Source organism: Cinclus cinclus, chromosome 33 (assembly GCF_963662255.1).
Source record: "Cinclus cinclus chromosome 33, bCinCin1.1, whole genome shotgun sequence".
Taxonomy (NCBI): Eukaryota; Metazoa; Chordata; class Aves; order Passeriformes; family Cinclidae; genus Cinclus; species Cinclus cinclus.
The window spans coordinates 2,999,159-3,022,600 of NC_085078.1; the positions used below are offsets into that span (position 1 = coordinate 2,999,159).

A 23,442-nucleotide genomic window follows, 5' to 3' on the forward strand; every position below is an offset into this window, starting at 1 on the left:
CCACAGGTGGAATGTGGGAGTAAGGAGGAAAAAGAGAGAGGAATTCACCTGGAAATGAGGAATTCACTCACCTGGAAATGAGGAATTCACTCACCTGGAGGTGAGGAATTCACCTGGATGTGAGGAATTCACTCACTTGAATGTGAGGAATTCACTCACCTGAATGTGAGGAATTCACCCGGATGTGAGGAATTCACTCACTTGAATGTGAGGAACTCACCTGGAAGTGAGGAATTCACTCACCTGGATGTGAGGAATTCACCTGGAAGCTGACGTCAAACCACGCTCACAGTGGGATCTGTGGGTTTCTGGCCTGTTTCCCTCTGTCCTGGGCGATGAATTTGGGCATATTAGGTTAATTTAGGTTTGATAAAAAGGGAAAAAAGCTCCAAAATGGGAATATTTTGGCAGGAATTTTAGGGGATGAAGAGGCGGGAGGGGTGTCTGGGTTTGGTTGAGGTAATGAACAGACATTGGGGAGTTTTGGTATCTGTGAACCGCGTCCCCATGTGCTGCATCCCGCCTTTTTTTGGGATAATTCCAAGACAACAATTCCACCACATCCCTGGGCAGCCCGTGCCAGGACGGGACAACCCTTTCCATGAAGGAATTTTCTTGAATAAACTTCCCCTGCTGCAACTCGAGGCTGTTTCCTCTCGCTTTATCCACCGGGAGAAGGGATCTCTCCCCCCAGCCTCATTCCAACCTCTTTCCAGGCAATGGTAGGGAGCAATGGGGTCTCTTTTTTTCCAGGGTAAACCTCCTCATCATCCTCTACCATCACTTCCCCCCTGACTTTCTGTCCATTTCTCCCTCACTCTCCTACCTTGTTCTCTCCCATTTTTTCCCTCATTCTCCCGTCATTCGGCCCCTCAGTCTCCCCGCTCCATCTCCCCCCATATCCCCCCACTCTGCCTCCCTCCTTCATCTCCATCCCCTCCCTTTCTCTCCCTACCTTCATCCGCCCATTTCTCTCGGATTTCCCCCCTTATTTCCGTGCGTTTCTCCTCTCACATCCTTTTCCCGCCATTTTTGCCCTCAGACCTTCGCCCTCTCCCCCCCCCACATTCCCCCTTTTCCCGCCTTTTTCCCCGCGCACGCGCACAGCGCCGCCCAGCGGCCGGGAGGACTCCACGCTCCCTTCCCCCGGGCTCTCCCTCCTCCTCTTCTTCTTCTTCTTCCTCCTCCTCCTCCTCCTCCCTCTCCCCTTTCACCGTCCTCCCCTCTCCCTGCTCCTCCTCCTCCTTCTCCCTCCTCCTTCCCCTCTCTCTCCCCGCCCCTCCCGCCCCTCCCTCCGCGCACGCGCCCCGCGGCGCCCCGGCGGCGGAGCCAAGATGGCGGCGGTGGTTCAGAATGTGGTCAAGCTGTGAGTACGGGTCGTTTCCCCCCCCCCCCCGGCCCCCCCGCCCCCCTAGCGCGGGAATGGTGCGGCCCGGCCGGGCGCGGGAAACGGGGCTCCCTATTCACCCCCGTGTGCCGGGCGGGACCAAGTGGGCGGGGAGGGGGGAGGTGGGGGGGGAGGGTGGAAAGAGACACGCGCGCATTGTTCGCGGTGAACTTTGCTGAGGGGGGAGGGGGGTTAAGGACACCCCAAAATCCTCCCCAGCACCGGGAGGGCCGCGGGGATTTGAGGGGGGTCCCGAGTGTCCGTGTGGGGGGAATCCCTCAGATCTGGCCCTGAGAAGGTCCTGGAGAGGGCAAGGGGAGGGTTCATCCCTGTAAAGCTTTAAAATGCCCTATATTGTATCCCTGTAATTCCCTGCGCTTCCTTTTGTGTCCCTGAACTCCGGTGTGCGAGCGTCCTGTGGAGGCCGAGGACGGGGGAGTCATCCCAACACATCCCTTTGCATCCTTGAATATCCCTAAATATTCCCAGATGTCCCCAAATATCGCTGTACATCCCCTGTCCTTCCCTGCTCCTTCCTGCGCTGCTTCCCTGTGCATCCCAGCCAGGGGGTCCTGGAGAGGCTGACTTGTGGGGAGCCTTCCCTGTACTCCCCCTAAACTCTTGGATTCCCGTCGAAATCCCTGCATTCCCCTTGAAATCCCAGTATTTCTGTGTATATCCCTGTATTTCCTTAGAAATCCCGGTATTTCCCCGTCCATCCCTTTGCTCCACCTCTTCCCTTCACACCCCTGGCAGTGTCCTGGAGAAGCCAAGGAGTGGGAATTCTGTTCTTTATCCCGGGTGTTCCCTGGCTGCGTCCCTGGGAGTCTCCAGTTCTAGCCCTGATATTCCCTGGGTTTATCCCTGATATTCCCCGAGTCTATTCCTGGCATTGTCGGTTCTGTCCCTGGCAATTTCCAGTTCCATCCCTGATATTCTCCAGTGTTTTGTCTCTGATATTCCCCAGGGGTATCCCAGGCGATCTGCAGTTGTATTCCCGAGGGCTTCCAATCCCTGTGGGCCATTCCTGTGCCAATCCCTGTGTTCCCAGTGCTATCCCTGCCATTTCCTGTCCCGATCCCAATGTTCCTGGCACTGATCTGTGCCATTCCCTGTGCCATTCCCTCTTCCATCCCTGTACCAATCCCTGCCATCCCTGTGCCGATCCCGCTGCTGAGCCGTGCTGATCCTTGTGCCGATCCCTGCTATTCCCAACTCTGATCCCTGTACCATTCCCAGCTCTGATCCTGTGCCATTCCCAGCTCTGATCCTGTGCCATTCCCGGCTCTGATCCTGTGCCATTCCCGGCTCTGATCCGTGCCATTCCCAGCTCTGATCCTGTGCCATTCCCTGTGCCGTTCCCGTGCCATTCCCAGCTCTGATCCTGTGCCATTCCCAGCTCTGATCCTGTGCCATTCCCGGCTCTGATCCTGTGCCATTCCTGTGCCATTCCTGTGCTGTTCCCGTGCCATTCCCTGTGCCATCCCCGTGCCATTCCCTGTGCCATTCCCGTGCCATTCCCTGTGCCATTCCCGTGCTGTTCCCAGCTCTGATCCTGTGCCATTCCCGGCTCTGATCCTGTGCCATTCCCAGCTCTGATCCTGTGCCATTCCCTGTGCCATTCCCGTGCCGTTCACGGCTCTGATCCTGTGCCATTCCCGGCTCTGATCCTGTGCCATTCCCTGTGCCATTCCCTGTGCCATTCCCATGCCATTCCCAGCTCTGATCCTGTGCCATTCCCAGCTCTGATCCGTGCCATTCCCAGCTCTGATCCTGTGCCATTCCCAGCACTGATCCGTGCCATTCCCTGTGCCATTCCCGTGCCATTCCCGGCTCTGATCCTGTGCCATTCCCAGCTCTGATCCTGTGCTGTTCCCAGCTCTGATCCTGTGCCGTTCCCAGCTCTGATCCTGTGCCATTCCCAGCTCTGATCCTGTGCCATTCCCAGCTCTGATCCGTGCCATTCCCTGTGCCATTTCCATGCCATTCCCAGCTCTGATCCGTGCCGTTCCGTGCCGTTCCCGTGCAGGCTGGGCGAGCAGTACTACCGGGACGCCATGGAGCAGTGCCACAGCTACAACGCGCGGCTCTGCGCCGAGCGCAGCGTGCGCCTGCCCTTCCTGGACTCCCAGACCGGCGTGGCCCAGAGCAACTGCTACATCTGGATGGAGAAACGGCACCGTGGGCCCGGTACGGGAAACGGCCGGGAAACAACGGGGAAATGGTGGGGAAACGGTGGGGAAATGGTGGGGAAACAATGGGGGAACGGTGGGGAAATGGTGGGGGATCGGTGGGGAAACGGTGGGGAAATGGTGGGGGATCGGTGGGGAAATGGTGGGGAAATGGTGGGGGATCGGTGGGGAAATGGTGGGGAAATGGTGGGGGATCGGTGGGGAAACGGTGGGGGATCGGTGGGGAAATGGTGGGGAAATGGTGGGGAAACAATGGGGGAACGGTGGGGAAACAATGGGGGAACGGTGGGGAAATGGTGGGGAAATGGTGGGGAAACAATGGGAAAACAACAGGGAAACACCTGGGAAATGGTGGGGGAACGGTGGGGAAACAATGGGGGATCGGTGGGGAAGTGGTGGGGAAACAATGGGGGAACGGTGGGGAAATGGTGGGGAAACAATGGGAAAACAACAGGGAAACACCTGGGAAATGGTGGGGGAACAGTGGGAAAACACCAGGTAAACACCTGGGAGATGGTGGGGGAACAGTGGGGAAACAACGGGGAAACAGCTGGAAAATGGCAGGAAATCATGGGGGAACAGCAGGAGAATGGCAGGAAATGACAGGAGAGCAGTGGGGAAATTATGGGAAACGGAGGGGGGGAAACAGCAAGGAAATGGTGGGAAACAGTTGGAGAACAATGGGGAAATGGTGAGGGAAAACTTGGGAGAACGATGGGAGACAGTGGGAGAAGAGTGGGGGGAAAAAAAAAAAAATGAGGAAAACACCAGGAAAACAACAGGAAAACCACGGGGATGGGCCAGGGTCACTTTAGGCTCTTTTCTCACCTCCATGGGAAACTTTGGGGTGTTTGATCCCAACCTGGGATCATTCTCAGCAGCTCTGTCCCTCCTCCCTGGATGGATTTTGGGGAATTTCTGGGCTTTTTTTGGCAGGTTTGGCAGCCGGGCAGCTCTACTCGTACCCGGCGCGGCGCTGGCGTAAGAAACGCCGCGCCCACCCCCCGGAGGACCCCCGGCTCTCCTTCCCCTCCATCAAACCCGGTAATTCCACCCCTTCCCTGCTGCATTCCTGGGAATTCCACCCCGAATCCGCCGCCATCCCACACCCACCACCACTTCTTCACTTTTTTTTTTTTCACTTCCCCGCCCCCCCCCCCCCCCCCGTTTTCTTCCCATTCCCCCCACACCTTTTTCCCATTTTTTTCCCATTTTTCCCCCTTTTTCCCCCTTTTTCCCCTTTTTTCCCATTTCCCCTGTGTTGGTTTTCCCTTTTCCCCCCATTTCTCCCTGTTTTTCTCCCATTTCCCCCCCCCGTTTCCCCCATGTATTTTTTCCCCGTGTTTCTCCCGTTTTTTCCCCATTTTTTCCCTATCCCCCCCTACGTTTTTTTTCCCGTTTTTCTCCCCAGACACGGAGCAGGCTCTGAAGAAGGAAGGGCTCCTGGCCCAGGATGGGAGCAGCCTCGAGGCTCTGCTCAGGACAGATTCCCTGGAAAAACGATCCCTGCCCGACCCCAGGATGGACGACGACAGCCTGGGGGAATTCCCGGTCACCAACAGCCGCGCCAGGAAGGTGCCGGAGGGAGCACGGGGGGAATGGCAGTGGGAATTCTGTACTGGGAATGGCAGTGGGAACTCTGTACTGGGAATGGCAGTGGGAATTCTGTACTGGGAATGGCAGTGGGAATGGCAGTGGGAATTCTGTACTGGGAATGGCAGTGGGCATTCTGTACTGGGAATGGCAATGGGAATGGCAGTGGGAATTCTGTACTGGGAATGGCAGTGGGAATGGCAGTGGGAATTCTGTACTGGGAATGGCAGTGGGAATGGCAGTGGGAATTCTGTACTAGGAATGGCAGTGGGAATTCTGTACTGGGAATGGCAATGGGAATGGCAGTGGGAATTCTGTACTAGGAATGGCAGTGAGAATGGCAGTGGGAATTCTGTACTGGGAGTGACAATGGGAATTCTGCAGTGGGAATGGCAGTGGAAATGACCATAGGAATGGCTGTGGGAATTCTGACAAAGGGAATAAGGGGAATAGTGGGAATTCTGTTCTGGGAATAATGGGAATGCTGCACTGGGAATGACAATGGGAATGGCGGGAATGATGGGAATGGTGAACTGGGAATGACAAGAATAATGGGAATTCCGGGATGGGAACTGGGAATTCCGTGTTGGATCCAGTTGTAGCCCCTCCTGTTTCCCTTCCCGGTATTTCCCTGTTTTCCCCAGAATTTTCCTGGCGTTTTCCCTGGTATTTCCCCATTTTTCCCCAATGTTTTTCCCGGTGTTTTTCCCGATGTTTTTCCTGGTGTTTTCCCGTTCTTCCCCCCGTGACCCCTCTGCTCCCGATTCCCAGCGGATCCTGGAGCCGGAAGATTTCCTGGACGATTTGGACGACGAGGATTACGAGGAGGACACGCCCAAGAGGAGGGGGAAGGGCAAGGCCAAGGTGAGCGAATTCCAGGGAATTCCTGGAAAATTTCCTGCACGCAGCGAGGAAAACCCGTGATTGGTGCCGGGGCCCCCCTCGTTCTTCCCGAATTCCCAAGGATTTGTTGTTCCCACCGCGTGGCACTGTTGGGTCGTTCCTGCTCCACATCCCGGCCTGGTTTTTTCCCAAATCCCGGCCTGGTTTTTTCCCAAATCCCGATTTTTTTTTTTAACCCCCGCAGGGAAAAGGCGTCGGGGGGGCTCGGAAGAAGCTGGACGCCGCCATCCTGGAGGACAGGGACAAACCCTACGCGTGTGACAGTGAGTGGGGACAATCCCGGGCTGGCATCACGGAATTCCCACACCCAGGGAGGGCAGGGCCAGCTCTCACCTCCTTCCCATCGGAGCTGGCTGGAGTTTTCCCACTGGGAATACTGGGGAACGGCCCCGGGGCCGCAGGTTAGAACACCGGGAGAAAAACCAGGAGAAAAACCAGGAGAAACTTCCCAAAGAAGCCCCGAGGCCAGGAAGGGCCCTCCCCTTCATCCCAGTGGTTTTCCAGTCCCGGGGATCATTCCCAGCCTCCCTTAAGGAGCTGTGGGATCCAGCAGAGCCCTGGCAGCGGGGGCTCCGTCCCTTCCGACCCCCCCCAATCCACGAATCCCGCGGGATAACGGGATGGGGAAGCACGAGGGAGGCTTTGCCAGCTCCTTTTTCTCTCTTCTTCCTCCTGTCCTGCCACTTCCCGGCACTAATTCTCCCCCTGGCTCCCTGAGGTTGTGTTTTTCCTGCCCTTTTTTTTCCCAGATTTCCGTGTGTCCGTGTGTCCGTGTCCTCTCACGACTTCTCTTTCTGTGTTTCAGACAGTTACAAACAAAAGCATTCCTTGAAACCTCCCGACCGAGGTAGTTCCGCTCTCTCTCTGCTCGTTTTTCCTGCTTTTCCTCCTTTTTTTTTCCCCACCCCCTTTTTCATTTCTTTTTTTTTTTCCCCACCCAAAAAACAAAAAAAAAAAGAAAAAAAAAAAGAAAAAAAAAAAAAAAACAAAACAAAACAAAAAATTCCCCTGCGGGATGGGCGGGAGGAGGGGAGGGAGAAGCCAAAGGCCACGGGAGCGACGTCAGCGCCGGCCCCGCTCCGGCCCCTGACCCTTTTCCAGCAGGGAATGAGGCCGGGAAAACAAAGATTAACCCCCCCTGTGGAGCCTGCAGTGGGAAAAACACGGAGCTTCCACCCAAATCCCGGAATTTCCACCCAAATCCTGGAGTTTCCACCCAAATCCCAGAGTTTCCACCCAAATCCTGGAATTTCCACCCAAATCCTGGAGTTTCCACCCAAATCCCAGAATTTCCATCCAAATCCTGGAGTTTCCACCCAAATCCCAGAATTTCCATCCAAATCCTGGAGCTTCCACCCAAATCCCAGAGTTTCCACCCAAATCCCAGAGTTTCCACCCAAATCCTGGAGTTTCCACCCAAATCCTGCAGTTTCCACCCAAATCCTGGAATTTCCACCCAAATCCTGGAGTTTCCACCCAAATCCCCAATCCAGAGCTCCCCAGTGTTGTTTTCCCATTCCGAACCCGCAGGGTTTTGCCTTAAAAAATTCCCCAAAAATATCAGGATGTGCCTCAGGTGTGGTGAGGAATTTGGGATATTCCCAAAGCTCCCGTTCCTCTACCTCGGGAGGAGAATTCCAGAGTTGAGTTTGGAGATTGTCCTGGAGGTTTGGGGGGAAAAAAAAAAACCAACCCAAAAAAGGTGACTTTGGAATCCCGTGGATTGGGAGGGAGTCGGGAATTCCATGGGAATCGCGTTGGAATTGCTGCTTTTTCCTTGGTGCTGCTCCAATCCTTTTTCTCCCAAGAATCCCACAGATCCCAGGGTGATTCCTGTGGTTTTTATCCCAAAAAAAAACCAGCCTGGGCTGCTGGAGCCCTTTGGAAGTTGAGCCCCTGTTTTCTGTGATCCTGCTGCTTTTTCCCTGATTTTTCCATGGTCTGGGGGGATCCAGAGGCGGAAGCAGATCCAGGAAAGCCCCAAAATCGGGGAAAACTCATCCCAAAGAGGCTCATTCCCAATTTATGGAAAAACACAGGGAAAACACGTTGGGGGATGTCTTCACCGAGCCCTGGGATACCCCATCCGGCGCTGGATTTTGGGATTTTATCCCAATTCTTCAGGCTGGGAAGGAGCTGGATCCAGGCTCATCCTTCCCACGCCAAAACGAGGCTGGAAAGGGATTTTGGGAAAGGAAAAAAAACCCCAAAAAATCCTGGGAAAAGCAGCGCTGAGGAACTGGAGCTGATTGCCTGATCCACGAGGAGCCGGATGGAAGCAGAAATCTCCCAAATTCCGGGCTGGGAATTGGGAAAAGCGATGGATTTTGGGGTTGGGAGGAGCTGGGATGGATCCAGGGCTGCTGCCAAATCCCTCCTTGGAACCCCAGAATTCCCAGATTTCCCCTTCCCTCGGTTTTTAACCTTGGGGTGGGATTTTTTGGGGTGGGAATTTCCCCGATACCTTCCCGATGGGGATTGTGCTGTTGGATTGATCCCGGGGAATTCACCTGGAATTCCTTTGGGGATCCTGGAGAATTCACCTGGAATTCCTTTGGGGATCCTGGAGAATTCACCTGGAATTCCTTTGGGGATCCTGGAGAATTCACCTGGAATTCCTTTGGGGATCCTGGAGAGTTTATCTGGAATTCTTCTGGATCCTGGATAATTTGTCTGGAATTCCTTTTGGGATCCTGGAGAATTCACCTGGAATTCCTTTGAGGATCCTGGGTCATTACCTGGAAGTCTTTTGGGGATCCCAGGGAATTTCCCTGGAACTCCTCAGGAATTCCAGGTGGATTTTCCCAATTCCATCCCCTGTGGGAGCTCCCCCTGCTCTCCCATCCCGGCGCCGGGGTCGGGGCGGCTCCGGAAGGTTCTGGTTTTGGGATTTGGGATTTTCCTCCCCTGGCCAGTCCCTGACTGGGATTTTTCCGGGGTTTTTCCCGGATTTTTTCGGCAGTCTGCGGGAAGCGCTACAAGAACCGCCCGGGGCTGAGCTATCACTACGCCCATTCCCACCTGGCCGAGGAGGAGGGAGATGACAAGGACGACTCCCAGCCCCCCACTCCCGTCTCCCAGCGCTCCGAGGAGCAGAAATGTGAGGAGGAGGGGGAAAAAAAAAAAAAAAAAAAATCCCAAAATTCCCCCTTGGAGGTGTCCCAGCTCGGGAGCGGCTCCGGGTGGGGATTTGGGAATTCCGTGCCCTGATCCCGGGGTCGTGCCCCGTTTGTGCAGCCAAGAAGGGTCCGGACGGGCTGGCCCTTCCCAACAATTACTGCGACTTCTGCCTGGGCGATTCCAAGATCAACAAGAAGACGGGACAGCCCGAGGAGCTCGTGTCCTGCTCCGACTGCGGCCGCTCCGGTGGGCTGGGGCTGGGGCTGGGGTTGGGATTGGGGCTGGGATTGGGATTGGGATTGGGGCTGGGATTGGGATTGGGATTGGGGCTGGGAATGGGATTGGGATTGGGATTGGGGCTGGGATTGGGATTGGGGCTGGGATTGGGGCTGGGAATGGGATTGGGATTGGAGCTGGGATTGGGGCTGGGATTGGGATTGGGATTGGGATTGGGATTGGGGCTGGGATTGGGATTGGGGCTGGGGGATGGGATTGGGATTGGGGCTGGGATTTGGATTGGGATTGGGGCTGGGGATGGGATGGTGATTGGGGCTGGGATTGGGATTGGGATTGGGGCTGGGGCTGGGATTGGGATTAGGATTGGGATTGGGGCTGGGATTGGGAATGGGATTGGGGCGGGATTGGGATTGGGATTGGGGATGGGGCTGGGATTGAGTCTGGGGATTGGGATTGGGGATGGGGCTGGGGATTGGGATTGAGGTTGGGTTGGGGCTGGGGCTGAGGTTGGGATTTGGGTTGGGATTGAGGTTGGTGTTGGGGCTGGGGTTTGGGTTGAGATAGGGGAGGATCTTTGGGATCGTGGGTCCATGGATTTCCTCTCCCTGGAGAGGCTGGGATTTGGGATTGTGGAGCCAAGGGTTTCTTCCTCCTAGAGGAGTTGGACTGGGGCTGAGATTTGGGAGGATTTTGGGGTTGTGGCTCCAAGGATTTCCTCCTGGGGGAGCTTGGACTGGTCTGGAGAGGGGTGGGAATCCTGAGGTGTCCCCACATGTCCCTCCTGCCCCGTGTCACCTGTGGTGCCTGCAGGTCCCTGAGCTGTCCCTGAGCTGTCCCTGAGCTGTCCCTGAGCTGTCCCTGAGCTGTCCCTGCTGTCCCCCTGTGCCCAGGTCACCCGTCCTGCCTGCAGTTCACCCCGGTGATGATGGCAGCAGTGAAGACGTACCGCTGGCAGTGCATCGAGTGCAAGTGCTGCAACATCTGCGGCACCTCCGAGAACGACGTGAGCGCCAAACCTCACCTGGGGCTGTTAAAACCTCACCTGGGGCTGTTAAGAATTCACCTGGAGCTGTTAAAAACTCACCTGGGGCTGTTAAAACCTCACCTGGGGCTGTTAAAAACTCACCTGGGGCTGTTAAAACCTCACCTGGGGCTGTTAAAAACTCACCTGGAGCTGTTAAAAACTCACCTGGGGCTGTTAAAACCTCACCTGGGGCTGTTAAAAACTCACCTGGGGCTGTTAAAAACTCACCTGGGGCTGTTAAAACCTCACCTGGGCTGTTAAAAACTCACCTGGGGCTGTTAAAAACTCACCTGGGGCTGTTAAAACCTCACCTGGGGCTGTTAAAAACTCACCTGGGGCTGTTAAAACCTCACCTGGGGCTGTTAAAAACTCACCTAGGGGTGACAGAAATCACCTGGGAGCGGCAAAAAAATCATCAGGGGGATCAAAAATTCACTTGGGGGAACCACAACATCACCTGAGGATGCTCCAGAGTTACCTGGGAGTGCCCCCAAAACCCACCTGGAACCTGGGAATGCCCAAAAATCACCTGGGAATGCCCCAAAATTCCCACTGGAGACTCTTCTGTGGGATAAATCCTCAGGGTTTAGGAGTCCATGTAACCCTGGAAAAGTTTCTTTTCGGGGAAAAGCCTTTGGAATGTGATAACCTGCAGGATCCCAGAGCCATTTTGGGGAGAAATCCTTGGCTTTTCATCATCCCTAGGAATCTTCCTGCAGGGAAACTTTTATTTTTTGGGAAAACAAGGTGGAAGATTTTGGTTGGGGTGAGGAGGGGAATCCTTCAGCGAGCTGTGGGAAACGGGAGAGGATTTTTTGGGGGGAATTTGGGATGATGGGAATGTCCCCGGGGCAGGACCAGCTGCTGTTCTGTGACGACTGCGACCGTGGCTACCACATGTACTGCCTGAGCCCGCCCATGGCCGAGCCCCCCGAGGGTGAGTGCGGCCCCTGGGGGCTGCTGTTCCTGATCCCTGCAATTCCTGATCCCTGGAAATCCTGATCCCTGGAAATCCTGATCCATGGAAATCCTGATCCATGGAAATCCTGATCCCTGCTGTTCCTGATCCCTGCAATTCCTGATCCCTGGAATTCCTGATCCATGGAAATCCTGATCCATGGAAATCCTGACCCATGGAAATCCTGATCCCTGCTGTTCCTGATCCCTGCAATTCCTGATCCCTGGAAATCCTGATCCATGGAAATCCTGATCCATGGAAATCCTGATCCCTGCTGTTCCTGATCCCTGGAAATCCTGATCCCTGGAAATCCTGATCCCTGCTGTTCCTGATCCCTGCAATTCCTGATCCCTGCAATTCCTGATCCATGGAAATCCTGATCCCTGGAAATCCTGATCCATGGAAATCCTGATCCATGGAAATCCTGATCCCTGCTGTTCCTGATCCCTGCAATTCCTGATCCCTGGAATTCCTGATCCATGGAAATCCTGATCCATGGAAATCCTGATCCCTGCAATTCCTGATCCCTGGAAATCCTGATCCCTGGAAATCCTGATCCCTGGAAATCCTGATCCCTGGAAATCCTGATCCCTGCTGTTCCTGATCCCTGCAATTCCTGATCCCTGGAATTCCTGATCCATGGAAATCCTGATCCATGGAAATCCTGATCCCTGCTGTTCCTGATCCCTGCAATTCCTGATCCCTGGAATTCCTGATCCCTGGAAATCCTGATCCCTGCTGTTCCTGATCCCTGCAATTCCTGATCCCTGGAAATCCTGATCCATGGAAATCCTGATCCATGGAAATCCTGATCCATGGAAATCCTGATCCCTGCTGTTCCTGATCCCTGCAATTCCTGATCCCTGGAATTCCTGATCCCTGGAATTCCTGATCCCTGGAATTCCTGATCCCTGGAAATCCTGATCCCTGGAAATCCTGATCCCTGCTGTTCCTGATCCCTGCAATTCCTGATCCCTGCAATTCCTGATCCATGGAAATCCTGATCCCTGCTGTTCCTGATCCCTGCAATTCCTGATCCATGGAAATCCTGATCCATGGAAATCCTGATCCATGGAAATCCTGATCCATGGAAATCCTGATCCCTGCTGTTCCTGATCCCTGCAATTCCTGATCCCTGGAAATCCTGATCCATGGAAATCCTGATCCATGGGAATCCTGACCCATGGAAATCCTGATCCTTGGAAATCCTGATCCCTGGAAATCCTGATCCATGGAAATCCTGATCCCTGGAAATCCTGATCCCTGCTGTTCCTGATCCCTGCTGTTCCTGATCCCTGCTGTTCCTGATCCCTGCAATTCCTGATCCATGGAAATCCTGATCCTTGGAAATCCTGATCCATGGAAATCCTGATCCCTGGAAATCCTGATCCATGGAAATCCTGATCCATGGAAATCCTGATCCCTGCTGTTCCTGATCCCTGCAATTCCTGATCCCTGCAATTCCTGATCCATGGAAATCCTGATCCATGGAAATCCTGATCCATGGAATTCTTGATCCCTGCCATTCCTGATCCATGGAATTCCAGCCCCAAATCCTTTCCTGGGCTGGGAAACCTGAGGATTTTTCCCGGGTTTCCTTCTGGGATGTGGGGAGGGATTTCATTGTCCCAAATCCTCCTCTTCCTCCTCTTCTTCCTCCTCCTCTTCATCCTCTTCTTCCTCCTCCTCTTCATCCTCTTCTTCCTCCTCTTCTTCCTCCTCCTCTTCCTCCTCCTCTTCCTCCTCTTCTTCCCTCCTTTTTCTCTTCCTCTTCTTCCTCTTTTGTTTTCTTCTTCCTCCTCCCTTTCCCTCTCCCTCCATTCTCCTTTCCCTCCTCTTCCTCCCTCCACTTCCTCTATCCCCTTCCTTCTTCCTCCTCCTCTTCCTCCCCTCCCTGCCCCCCCCAGCCCTCATTAACCCCATGGTTCATTCACTAATTGCCCCCCGGGAGGAGGAGGAGGGGCTGAGGCCGAAGGCTGACCCCGTTTTCCCGCAGGGAGCTGGAGCTGCCACCTCTGCCTGGACCTGCTCAAGGAGAAGGCGTCGATCTACCAGAACCAGAACAGCTCCTGATCCTGCTCTTCCTCCTCCTCCTCCTCCTCCTCCTCACCCCTCAACTCTGGGCCTTTCATTTCCCTTTGCTCTGCATCATTTTCACTCCTTTTTTGTTTGGTTTTTTTTTCTTTTCCTTTCATTTTCCCATTTCTGGGAGGAGCGGGGTCATTTTTCTTTTATTTCCGTTTTCTTTTTCTTCTTTTTTTTTTAATATTTTCTTTTTTTTTTTCTCATCCTCTCATTCCCTTCCCCCACCCCCCATTTCCCTTTTTCCTTTTCTTTATTTCACCTTTTTGCATCCTTTTTGTTTTGTTTTGTTATTTTTTTTTTTAAATCTCTTCCGTTCCCTTCATTATTTTTTTCCTCCCTTTTCCCAATTTTGGCTCCTTTGTTCCCCCAATGTTTTTCCCTCCTGACATTTTCTGAGGTGACTTCATCCCTCCCCCCAACATTTCCCAGGATTTCACCCCAAAACTCACCCCCCTCCCCCTCCTGGCACTGAAGTTGCCAAATTTCCCTCCCCCCCCTCCTTTTTTTGGGGGGGGAGAATTCCGGGGCGATTTTGGGACTTTTTTTTGGTTTTTTTTTTTTGTTTGTTTGTTTTTTTTTTTTTGTTTTTCCATTTTTTGAGGGATTTTTCCCCACTTTAATTTTTATTCCTTTTCCTCCCATTTTTATCCCCACCCCTCTCTCCCCCCACCCCAAGATGCTCCCGGCCCTTCCCCCACCCCCACGAGGCCTTACCCCTCCCCCACCACCCCAAAATGGGGCAAAAATCCCTGGATTTGGGGATTCCTCCCCACCCCTCCCCCACTGGCACAAAATGGGGCAAAACCCCCCCAAATTTTGGGGTTTTCTCCTGGCTCCCCCCCCCCAGGGCTGGTTTGGGGTTTGGTGGTGGGGGAGGGGTTGAGATTGGATTTTTTTGGGGGGGGGCTGAGGAAAAAAAAAAAATCCTCTTTTGGCCCCAAAACGCCACTGGGGGAGGGGCTTGGGGACCCCTCAAAATTCCCCAAATCCCTCCAAAAAAATCCCAAATTTTCCCCCTCCCCGGGTCCCGTGGACTGAATGTGCCTGTTTTTCTAAAAAAAAAACCAAAAAAAAAAACCACAAAAAACACCCAAAAAAAACAAAAACAAACAAAAAAAAGACTTTAAAGCACCTACCTCCGACTGCCCCTCCCCCCCCCTCCACCCCCAAATTCCCCCCGGACCCCCCCCCCAAGAGGAGCCCCCGGGATGGGCCCCAAAAAGGGCAGAAATCACCCAAAAAAATGGGAAAAACAACCCAAAAATTGGCAAAATAGCCCCAAACCCGGCCAATATAACCCCAAAACTGGCCAAAAATAACGCCAGAAATGACCAAAATAACCCAAAAATGGAATAATCCCAAAAATAATGAAATAGCCCAAAGTTGCCCCAAAAATTGACCAAAATAATGCAAAAAAAAAAAAAAAAAAAAGCCTGAAATATCTCCAAAATTACCAAAGTACCCCCAAAATGACTGAAATAATGTTGAAATAAACCCCAAAATTCACCAAATAGCCCCAAATTACTGAAATGACCCCAAAATGACTGAAATCATCCAAAATTATTCAAACAGCGACAAAAAAAAAAAAAAGACCAAAATAACCCTAAAAGCACTGAAATAACCCAAAATAAAACCCTGAATGACTCAAATAGCCCTAAAATAACCAAATAACCCCAAAACGACGAAAGCAAACCCCAAAATCATTGTTAAAATCTCAAATGTCCCGAAATTTTAACTTCAAATTGATGGAAATAACCCCGAAAATCGTGGAAATTACCCCGAAATGATCGAAATACCCCAAAACCGACCAAAATAACCCCAAAATGACTGAAAAAACGACCCCAACGTTCCCCAAATGGACCCAAATCTCCGCGGGAATTCCGGATCCGAGGCCTCATCCCGCTGGTTTCTCTCTTCCCTTTCCCGAGCGCGATTTTGGGGGGAATTCACGGAGTTTTGGTTCCAAATGGGATTGATTTTTTTTTTTTTTTTTTTGCCCTCCCCCCCCCCCCAATCCTCCCCCGTTCTCGTGGGGTCACGGGAATGTCCCAAAATTGGGGAGATTTATCCCAAATTCCCCTGGGCGAAGCTTCACGGTTGTGTCTTATCTGGGAAAGAGCGAAACGACACCGAAACGGCTCAAATTTTCGTAATAAAAACGGTAAAAAAAAAAAAAAAAACGGAGCCAGTGGAGCATTTTTTGGGAAAAAAAAAAAAAGGGGGAGGTTTGTTTTGGGGGGGAAAGTTGGATTTGGGGCAAAGATGGAGGAATTTTTGCAGAAATTGAGCACGTTGGGGGGGGGGGAGGGGGCAAATAATGGAAGATCTTGCGGTAAAAATGAGGGATTTTGGAGCAAAAATGGGGATTTGAGAGCACAGTGGGGATTTGGGGTAAAAATGGATGATTTTGGGGTTGATGGGTGCCTGGATTTGGGGTAAAAAAGATGAATTTAGGGGATGTGGCTGCTCTGAGTTTGTGCTGCCTGGTTTTTTTGGGGTGAAAAAAATCATTGATTTGGGATTGGGAGGTGGCTTCTCCTGAGCTTTTGCCACTGTTTTTTTTTTTTTTTGGGGGGGTTGAAATTTGCCCCGTTTGGGGTTTTTTTTGGATTTTTGGGTTTTTTTGTTTGTTTGTTTCTTTTTTGTTTGTTTGCTTCTTTTTTGTTTGTTTGCTTTGCTTTGTTTTTTTGTTTTTTGTGGTTTTTTTGCTTTTTTTTCTTTTTTGTTTTGTTGGGGTTTTTTTTGTTTTTGTTTTTTCTTTTTTTTTTCCTCCCTCCTGGAAATGTGAATTAATCCCGTTCCCAGATTTATTTTGCAGCCAAATCCCCGGAATTGGGGCAAAGGCCACCGAGCTTCGGGAATTCCAATTAACGCTCATTAACGAGCTCCGGGGGGGGAGGGTGTCCCCCGCAGGATCCCAAAATTCCCACGAGATTTTATTGGGATTCAATAAATAACCCCGGTTGGGAGGGGCTGGGGGGGCTCCAGGGGGGTCCTGGCCCCAAAATTCCCCCGGGGGGTCCCAACCCCCGCTCAGGTTCCGTCCTTGCTCTTGGTGCTGCTCAGGGGGACGGCGACGTCGTCGTCCTGGAGGTGCCCCGCCCTGGAGGGACCCCAAAATTCCCAAAATTTTCATCCTTCCCAATCCCAGAGCTTTCAAACCTTCCCAAAAGCTTCAGCTTTCTCCCCAGAATGTTCAGGTCTTTTGCCCAAACGCCCAAACCTTCCTGAGCCCAAAAATGTCCAACCCAACCCCAAAACCTCCATCCCAAAACCTTCATCCCAAAACCTCCATCCCAAAATCTTCAACCTAATCCAAAATCTTCATCCCAAAACCTCCATCCCAAAACCTTCATCCCAAAACCTCCATCCCAAAACCTTCAACCCAATCCAAAACCTTCATCCCAAAACCTCCATCCCAAAACCTTCAACCTAATCCAAAATCTTCATCCCAAAACCTCCATCCCAAAACCTTCATCCCAAAACCTTCATCCCAAAACCTTCAACCCAATCCAAAACCTCCATCCTAACCCCAAAACCTCCATCCCAACCCCAAACCTCCAACACAAAACCTTCAACCCAATCCAAAACCTTCATCCCAACCCCAATCCTTTATCCCAACCCCAAACCTTCATCCCAACCCCAAAACCTTCTTCATCCCTTTTTGACCCCAAGGCTCCTGGATTCCTCCAAGAACCAATCCCACCCCAAAATGGGAATCATCCTCCCAGGGAAGGGCTGGGGGGCCCAGGGGGGCTGTGGGGGGGGGTCCCGGGGGGTTCTGGGGGTCCCTCACCTCCTCTCGACGTCCTGGACGGTCTCGGGCAGAGCGGCGTTACGGGTCTCGGGCAGGAAGCCGGTGGCGATGGCCGACACGATGGGGGCAGCGCCGTAGATGACGAGGGGCAGCGCCGGGGTCACGTCGGCCGTGAGGCGCACCAGGGGCGCGACCATCCCCCCCACGCGGGCCATGGTGCCCCCCAGACCCATCCCCGTCTGCCTGTGCCGGGAGAGCGGTGTGGGGTTAATGAGGGGTTGGGTTAATGAGGGGATGGGTTAATGAATGAGGGGTTAATGAGGGGTTGGGTTAATGAATGAGGGGTTGGGTTGATGAGGGGATGGGTTAATGAGGGGTTGGGTTAATGAGGAGTTGGGTTAATGAGGGGTTGGGTTAATGAGGGGTTGGGTTAATGAGGGGTTGGGTTAATGAATGAGGGGTTAATGAGGGGTTGGGTTAATGAGGAGTTGGGTTAATGAGGGGTTGGGTTAATGAATGAGGGGTTAATGAGGGGTTGGGTTAATGAGGGGTTGGGTTAATGAATGAGGGGTTAATGAGGGGTTGGGTTAATCAATGAGGGGTTGGGTTAATGAGGGGTTGGGTTAATTGAGGTTGGGTTAATTGAGGTTGGGTTGATGAGGGGTTGGGTTAATGAGGGGTTGGGTTAATGAATGAGGGGCTGGGTTAATGAGGGGTTGGGTTAATTGAGGTTGGGTTGATTGAGGTTGGGTTGATGAGGGGTTGGGTTGATGAGGGGTTGGGTTAATGAGGGGTTGGGTTAATGAAGATTGGGTTAATGAGAGGTTGGTTCATGGAGGGTTGGGTTGGCTCATGGACGGTGATTGGCTGGTGATGGACAGGTGGGGGCGGGGCTGTGCTGACCACACCCACCTGATGACGGTGGGGAAGAGCTCCCCAGAGAAGATGTAGGCGCAGTTGAAGGAGGCGGCCAAGGCGCCCTTGCCGATGACGGCGAAGGCCATGCGCAGCGCCGGCAGCTCTGGGGGTCACAGCGTCATCCCCGGCCCCCGGCGCCTCCCGTGACCACCTGGGGTCATCCCCCACCCCATGGTGACCCCTCACCCCCACAGTGACCACTCTTCCAATGAGCCTTCATCCCACTGATGGTCCTTCATCATCCTTCCCTCCTCCATCCCTCCATCCCATTGTCCTTCATCCTCCATCCCTCCCTCCTCCCAACCTCCTCCCTCCATCCTCACTCCACCTTTGTCCTTCATTGTCCATCCCTCCATCCCTTTGTCCTCCAACCCATTCTCCTCCACCTCGTTCTCCATCCTCCATCCCTCCCACTGTCCTCCATCCTTCTGTCCCGCTGTCATCCCTCTCTCCATTCCTCCATTCCTCTCACTGTCATCCCCCTTTCCCTCCATCCCCTCTCCACCTCACTGTCCTTCATCCTCCATCTCTCCATCTCTTCATCCTCCATCCCTCCCTCCCCCCATGTCCCTCCCTCATCCCGTTGTCCTCCATCCCTCCATCCCTCCATCCCTCCATCCCTCCATCCCTCCATCCCTCCATCCCACTGCCATCCCTCCATCCCTCCATCCCTCCAACCCTCCATCCCTCCAACCCTCCATCCCACTGCCATCCCTCCAACCCTCCATCCCTCCATCCCTCCATCCCTCCATCCCTCCATCCCTCCATCCCACTGCCATCCCTCCATCCCTCCATCCCACTGCCATCCCTCCAACCCTCCATCCCTCCAACCCTCCATCCCTCCAACCCTCCAACCCTCCATCCCTCCAACCCTCCAACCCTCCATCCCTCCATCCCTCCATCCCTCCATCCCTCCATCCCACTGCCATCCCTCCAACCCTCCATCCCTCCATCCCTCCATCCCACTGCCATCCCTCCATCCCTCCATCCCTCCAACCCTCCATCCCTCCAACCCTCCATCCCACTGCCATCCCTCCAACCCTCCAACCCTCCATCCCTCCATCCCTCCATCCCTCCATCCCTCCATCCCACTGCCATCCCTCCATCCCTCCATCCCACTGCCATCCCTCCATCCCTCCATCCCTCCAACCCTCCATCCCTCCAACCCTCCATCCCACTGCGATCCCTCCAACCCTCCATCCCTCCATCCCACTGCCATCCCTCCATCCCTCCAACCCTCCATCCCTCCATCCCTCCAACCCTCCATCCCTCCATCCCTCCATCCCTCCATCCCTCCATCCCTCCAACCCTCCATCCCTCCATCCCTCCATCCCTCCATCCCTCCATCCCTCCAACCCTCCATCCCTCCATCCCACTGCCATCCCTCCCCCATCCCATGTCCCCCCCGTGTCCCTCCCTCTCTCCCCACACCCTCTCCCACCGCTGGGCACGAAGATGTTGGCCAGGATGCAAATCCCGGCGAGTGCCAGGGAGCCACCCTGGGCCAGGCGCCGGCCCAGGCAGGAGATGACGAGCACTGACAGGAGCTTGGCCGGGATGTCCACGGCCCCGAACACCACCTGGCTCAGGTAAACGTTGAAGCCAAAGCCCTGCAGGTCCATGGCCAGCCCGTAGTAGGCGAAGCTGGTGGAGAACCTGTGCCAAAACCCACCAGATCAGCACCAAAACCACCCAAAAAACGAGCAGCCTCGACTTTGAAGAATGGAAATTATCCCAAAAAACACAAGTTTGCCCTCAAAGGTGGGAGTTGGTCCCAAGAGATTATTTGGTTTTGCCCCAAAAGTTGTGGGTTTGTCCCAGAAAGGGGATTTTTCCTCCCCGAAAGAAGAGGCATTTTATCCCAAAAGGTGTTTTCTCCCCCACAGAGAAGTGGGTTGCTTTGCCCAAAGTCGTCTCTTGCCCAAAAGGTGAGGTTTTTTTTCCCCAGAAAAAATGGGGGTTATTTTGTCCCCAGACATCTTCTTTCCCCCAAAATACATTTTTTCCTAACAAGTGAAAGAGTTTCCCCAAAAATGGGGATTTACCCCAAAAGGTGGGGAGATTTTTATTTCCCTCAAAAGGTGATTTTTGGCCCTAAAAATCGGGGGGAGGTGTTACCCCAAAATTGATGGTTTATTTCCCTGAAATGTGGGGTTTATTCCCGGAATATTGTTTTTTTCTCCAAACAGTGATTTTTTTAGCCAAAAAAGAGGTGGGTTTTTTTGTTTGTTTTTTTGGTTTTTTTTTGCTGGGACTCACCAGACGAAGGAGACCCCGCACGACACCGTCCTCATGCCGGGGGTCCGGACGAGCGCGGCCACGGCCCCCCCCGGCAGCGGCGGCTCCCGGTGCACCAGAGCCCGCAGCACCTGCCGAGAGCCACGGGATCCACTGGGATCCACCCCTGGGATCTGCTGGAATCCACCCCTGGGATCCACCCCTGGGATCCGTCTCAGGGATCTGCAGGATCTGCCCCGGGGAGGGCGCAGAGGGGTTGGGGAGGGGGATCCGAGAGGCTCGGGTGGGTCTGGGGAGGATCCCGGGGGATCCAAAGGGGATCCAAGGGGAATCTGGGGGGCTTTGGGGATTCTGGGGGTGATCTGAGGAGTTTGAGGGTGGATCAGAAGGGTCCAGGGGGGATCAGGGGGACCTGGGAGGGATCATAATAATCCAGGGGGGATCCGAGGGGTCCGGGGGGACTGGGGGCAATCACGGTGGTCCGACAGAGGGGATCTGGGGGGATCGAGGCCGAGGGGGGAGGGAATGGGGAGAGGTGCATGGGTGGGGGCTCAGGGGGTTTTGGGGCACATCCCGAGATCGGGGCAGGTCAGGGATAGAGGGGAAGGTACCTGCGGACTGGGGGGGGGAGGGGATTTAGGGGCAGATCAGGGGATTTGGGGGTTCAGAGACACCCCCAGACCCCTCCCCACCTCCTCGCTGAGTTTGTCCCCCTCCTCCTTCCTGCCGTTGACCCTCGCGACCTTGCGGAGCCCCCGCAGGGCCAGGTCGGGTCTGCCCGAGGTCACCTGCCAGCGCGCGGACTCCACGTACAGCCTGGGGGGACAGGGGAACTGGGGGGTCCCGAACCCCCCCAACACCTCCCACCCCCACAGAGGATCCCAAACTGGGAGGGGCAGATCTGGGGGTCCCTGCACCCCAAAGGACCCTGGGCAGAGGGGTCGGGAAAGGTCAGAGGCACCCCCAGCATCTGATGGGGGGTCTCTCCCACCCTTTAAAGACCCCGAACTCCCCATTCTCCTTTTTTCCTCCCCAAAACCAGCACAGGGCTGGACACTGGGGATGGACAGTGGGGTGGACAGTGGCATGGACACTGGGATGGACACGGATGGACACTGGGATGGACACGGGTGGACAGTGGGATGGACACTGGGATGGACACGGGTGGACAGTGGGATGGACACTGGGATGGACGGTGGGGTGGACACTGGGATGGACACGGGTGGACAGTGGGATGGACACTGGGATGGACAGTGGGGTGGACACTGGGATGGACTCTGGGGTCCTGTACCAGGAGTAGAAGAAGAAGACGAAGAAGGGCAGGGACACGGCGAGCTGGAGCTGCCGCCAGTGCGGGAGCCCGAAGGCTGCGGCCGCCAGCACGAACTGGCCCAGGGTGTAGCAGTAGCCATTGATGGTGCCCACCACAGCCCGAGCCTCTGTCGGGATCCACTCCATGCCTGAGGCACCAGGGCAGGGTCAGGGCAGTGCCAGGGCTGGGAGTGGGGTCCCCATCGGGGTCAGTGGGGTTTGGTCAGTGGGGTTGGGGTCAGTGGGGTTGGGGTCAGTGGGGTTGGGTTGGGTCAGTGGGGTTTGGTCAGTGGGGTTGGGTCAGTGGGGGTGGGTCAGTGGGGTTGGGGTCAGTGGGGTTGGGGTCAGTGGGGTTTGGTCAGTGGGGTTTGGTCAGTGGGGTTGGGTCAGTGGGGGTGGGTCAGTGGGGTTGGGGTCAGTGGGTGGGGTTGGGACCTTCCCCCTCCCATGGGTCATTGGGGTTTGGGGTAGATGTGTGGGTCCCTCCCTGGGTTTTGGGGGTCCCTCCCTGGGTTTTGGGGTCCTTCCCTGGGTTTTGGGGGTCCCTCCCTGGGTTTGGGGTCCCTCTCCCAGGGGGCTCACAGAGGGAGGCGGAGTTGAGGGACACCCCGGCCATGGCCAGCCCGGTCAGGAAGCGGCACACGCAGTAAATCAGGAGCGAGGGGGCGGCGGCCGTGCCCACCCCCATCGCCCCCAGCTGCAGGTAACACCAGGTGAGCAGAGCCCGGCGCCCAAACCTGTGGGGACACGGCACTGGGAGCACTGGGAGCACTGGGAGCACTGGGAGCACTGGGATGTGGGATATAGAGAGCACTGGGATGTACTGGGATGGGAGAATGTTGGATTCTGGAGATACTGGGCTGGGGATGTGGGTACTGGGAAGGGGGACAGGGGGTGCTGGGGTCACTGGGACAGGGCTGTGGGTGCTGGGATGGGCACACAAGGCACTGGGAACACTGGGAGTGATGTGGGGACAGAGGGGGACGAGCCATGCTGGGACTGGGGACACTGGGACAGAGAGAACATGGCAGCCCCTCCCCACTCCCAGTCCCTCCCAGTCCCTCCCAGTCCCTCCCAGTCCCTCCCAGTCCCTCCCAGTCCAGCCAGCAGCACGCACTTGTCAGAGAGGACCCCGAAGAGGCTGGAGCCCAGCAGGATCCCGGCCATGTAGATGGACTGGGCCACCTGCCTCAGCTTCTTGGAGTCACACACCAGGTCCCACTGCCACCGGGAGGGGACACGGGGTCACCACGGGGTCACCACGGGGTCACCACGGGGTCACCACGATCCCCCCCACCCTCAGGGACCCCGGGGTGTCCCCTCCCTCACCTCGGTGACGATGGTGTCCCTGAAGATGCCATCCAGGTACGTCCAGCCGTCGTGGCACGGCTCGGTGGCCGCCTCGCTGGCCGTGCCGTTGGCCGCTGCGTCGGCCGAGCCGTTGGCGTCCAAGAGGTGCCACTGGGGCTCCACGAAGCGTTGGCAGCGCTGGGGCCGGCGGTGGCCGTCCCAGGGGATGGACACGGCCAGGGGCACGGCGGCCGCGGTGGCGTTGGCCACGGGCCGGGGCCGGCAGTGGTGCTCGGGGACGCCGGCAGTGAAGTTCTGCAGGAGGTTGTGGCTGGCCAGCATGAGCAGAGGGATGGCCAGCGCGGCCACGTACGTCACCTGGAAGCGGCCCATGCCGCCCAGGCGGGCCAGCAGCTCCACGAAGGACAT

The 23,442-nt window shown here is 55.0% G+C and overlaps 2 protein-coding genes across 5 annotated transcripts; one reads left to right on the top strand and one right to left on the bottom strand.

The window, feature by feature from the left end:
- The first annotated feature begins 1,330 nt into the window (after positions 1-1,330).
- Positions 1,331-15,653, top strand: DPF2 (double PHD fingers 2). Of its 3 annotated transcripts, XM_062512120.1 has the most exons (12): positions 1,331-1,366; positions 3,417-3,577; positions 4,516-4,623; positions 4,991-5,154; positions 5,944-6,036; positions 6,260-6,338; positions 6,881-6,922; positions 9,038-9,175; positions 9,313-9,441; positions 10,323-10,435; positions 11,312-11,393; positions 13,411-15,653. In XM_062512120.1, exons 1-12 carry the CDS (start codon positions 1,335-1,337, stop codon positions 13,485-13,487), a joined length of 1,218 nt encoding a protein of 405 aa, XP_062368104.1. In that variant the 5' UTR covers positions 1,331-1,334; the 3' UTR covers positions 13,488-15,653. The 3 variants fall into 3 exon arrangements, with proteins under 3 accessions (XP_062368104.1, XP_062368105.1, XP_062368102.1); XM_062512121.1 differs by lacking the exon at positions 6,881-6,922; XM_062512118.1 differs by lacking the exons at positions 9,038-9,175; positions 9,313-9,441; positions 10,323-10,435; positions 11,312-11,393; positions 13,411-15,653 and having other exon boundaries at positions 6,881-8,083.
- Positions 12,909-23,442, bottom strand: LOC134055683 (solute carrier family 22 member 6-like). 2 transcript variants are annotated; one of them, XM_062512116.1, is made up of 10 exons: positions 23,053-23,442; positions 22,841-22,944; positions 22,306-22,460; positions 21,704-21,872; positions 21,105-21,228; positions 20,434-20,543; positions 19,616-19,830; positions 18,169-18,277; positions 17,296-17,499; positions 12,909-13,191 (listed from the first exon to the last, which is right to left on the bottom strand). In XM_062512116.1, the coding sequence occupies exons 1-10, from the start codon at positions 23,440-23,442 to the stop codon at positions 13,035-13,037; spliced, it is 1,737 nt and encodes a 578-aa protein (XP_062368100.1). In that variant the 3' UTR covers positions 12,909-13,034. The 2 variants fall into 2 exon arrangements, with proteins under 2 accessions (XP_062368100.1, XP_062368101.1); XM_062512117.1 differs by lacking the exon at positions 12,909-13,191 and adding an exon at positions 15,819-16,602.

Excerpts from the sequence above, each read along its gene's own strand:
- DPF2 (XM_062512118.1), top strand. The coding sequence starts at position 1,335 with ATGGCGGCGGTGGTTCAGAATGTGGTCAAGCT. Across the intron at positions 3,578-4,515 it reads GAAACGGCACCGTGGGCCCG|GTTTGGCAGCCGGGCAGCTC; the intron begins GTACGGGAAACG and ends TTTTTTTGGCAG. Across the intron at positions 5,155-5,943 it reads CCAACAGCCGCGCCAGGAAG|CGGATCCTGGAGCCGGAAGA; the intron begins GTGCCGGAGGGA and ends CCCGATTCCCAG.
- LOC134055683 (XM_062512116.1), bottom strand. The coding sequence starts at position 23,442 with ATGTCCTTCGTGGAGCTGCTGGCCCGCCTGGGCGGCATGGGCCGCTTC. Across the intron at positions 20,544-21,104 it reads GGGACAAACTCAGCGAGGAG|GTGCTGCGGGCTCTGGTGCA; the intron begins GTGGGGAGGGGT and ends GGCTCTCGGCAG. Across the intron at positions 19,831-20,433 it reads TGCGGGGTCTCCTTCGTCTG|GTTCTCCACCAGCTTCGCCT; the intron begins GTGAGTCCCAGC and ends GTTTTGGCACAG.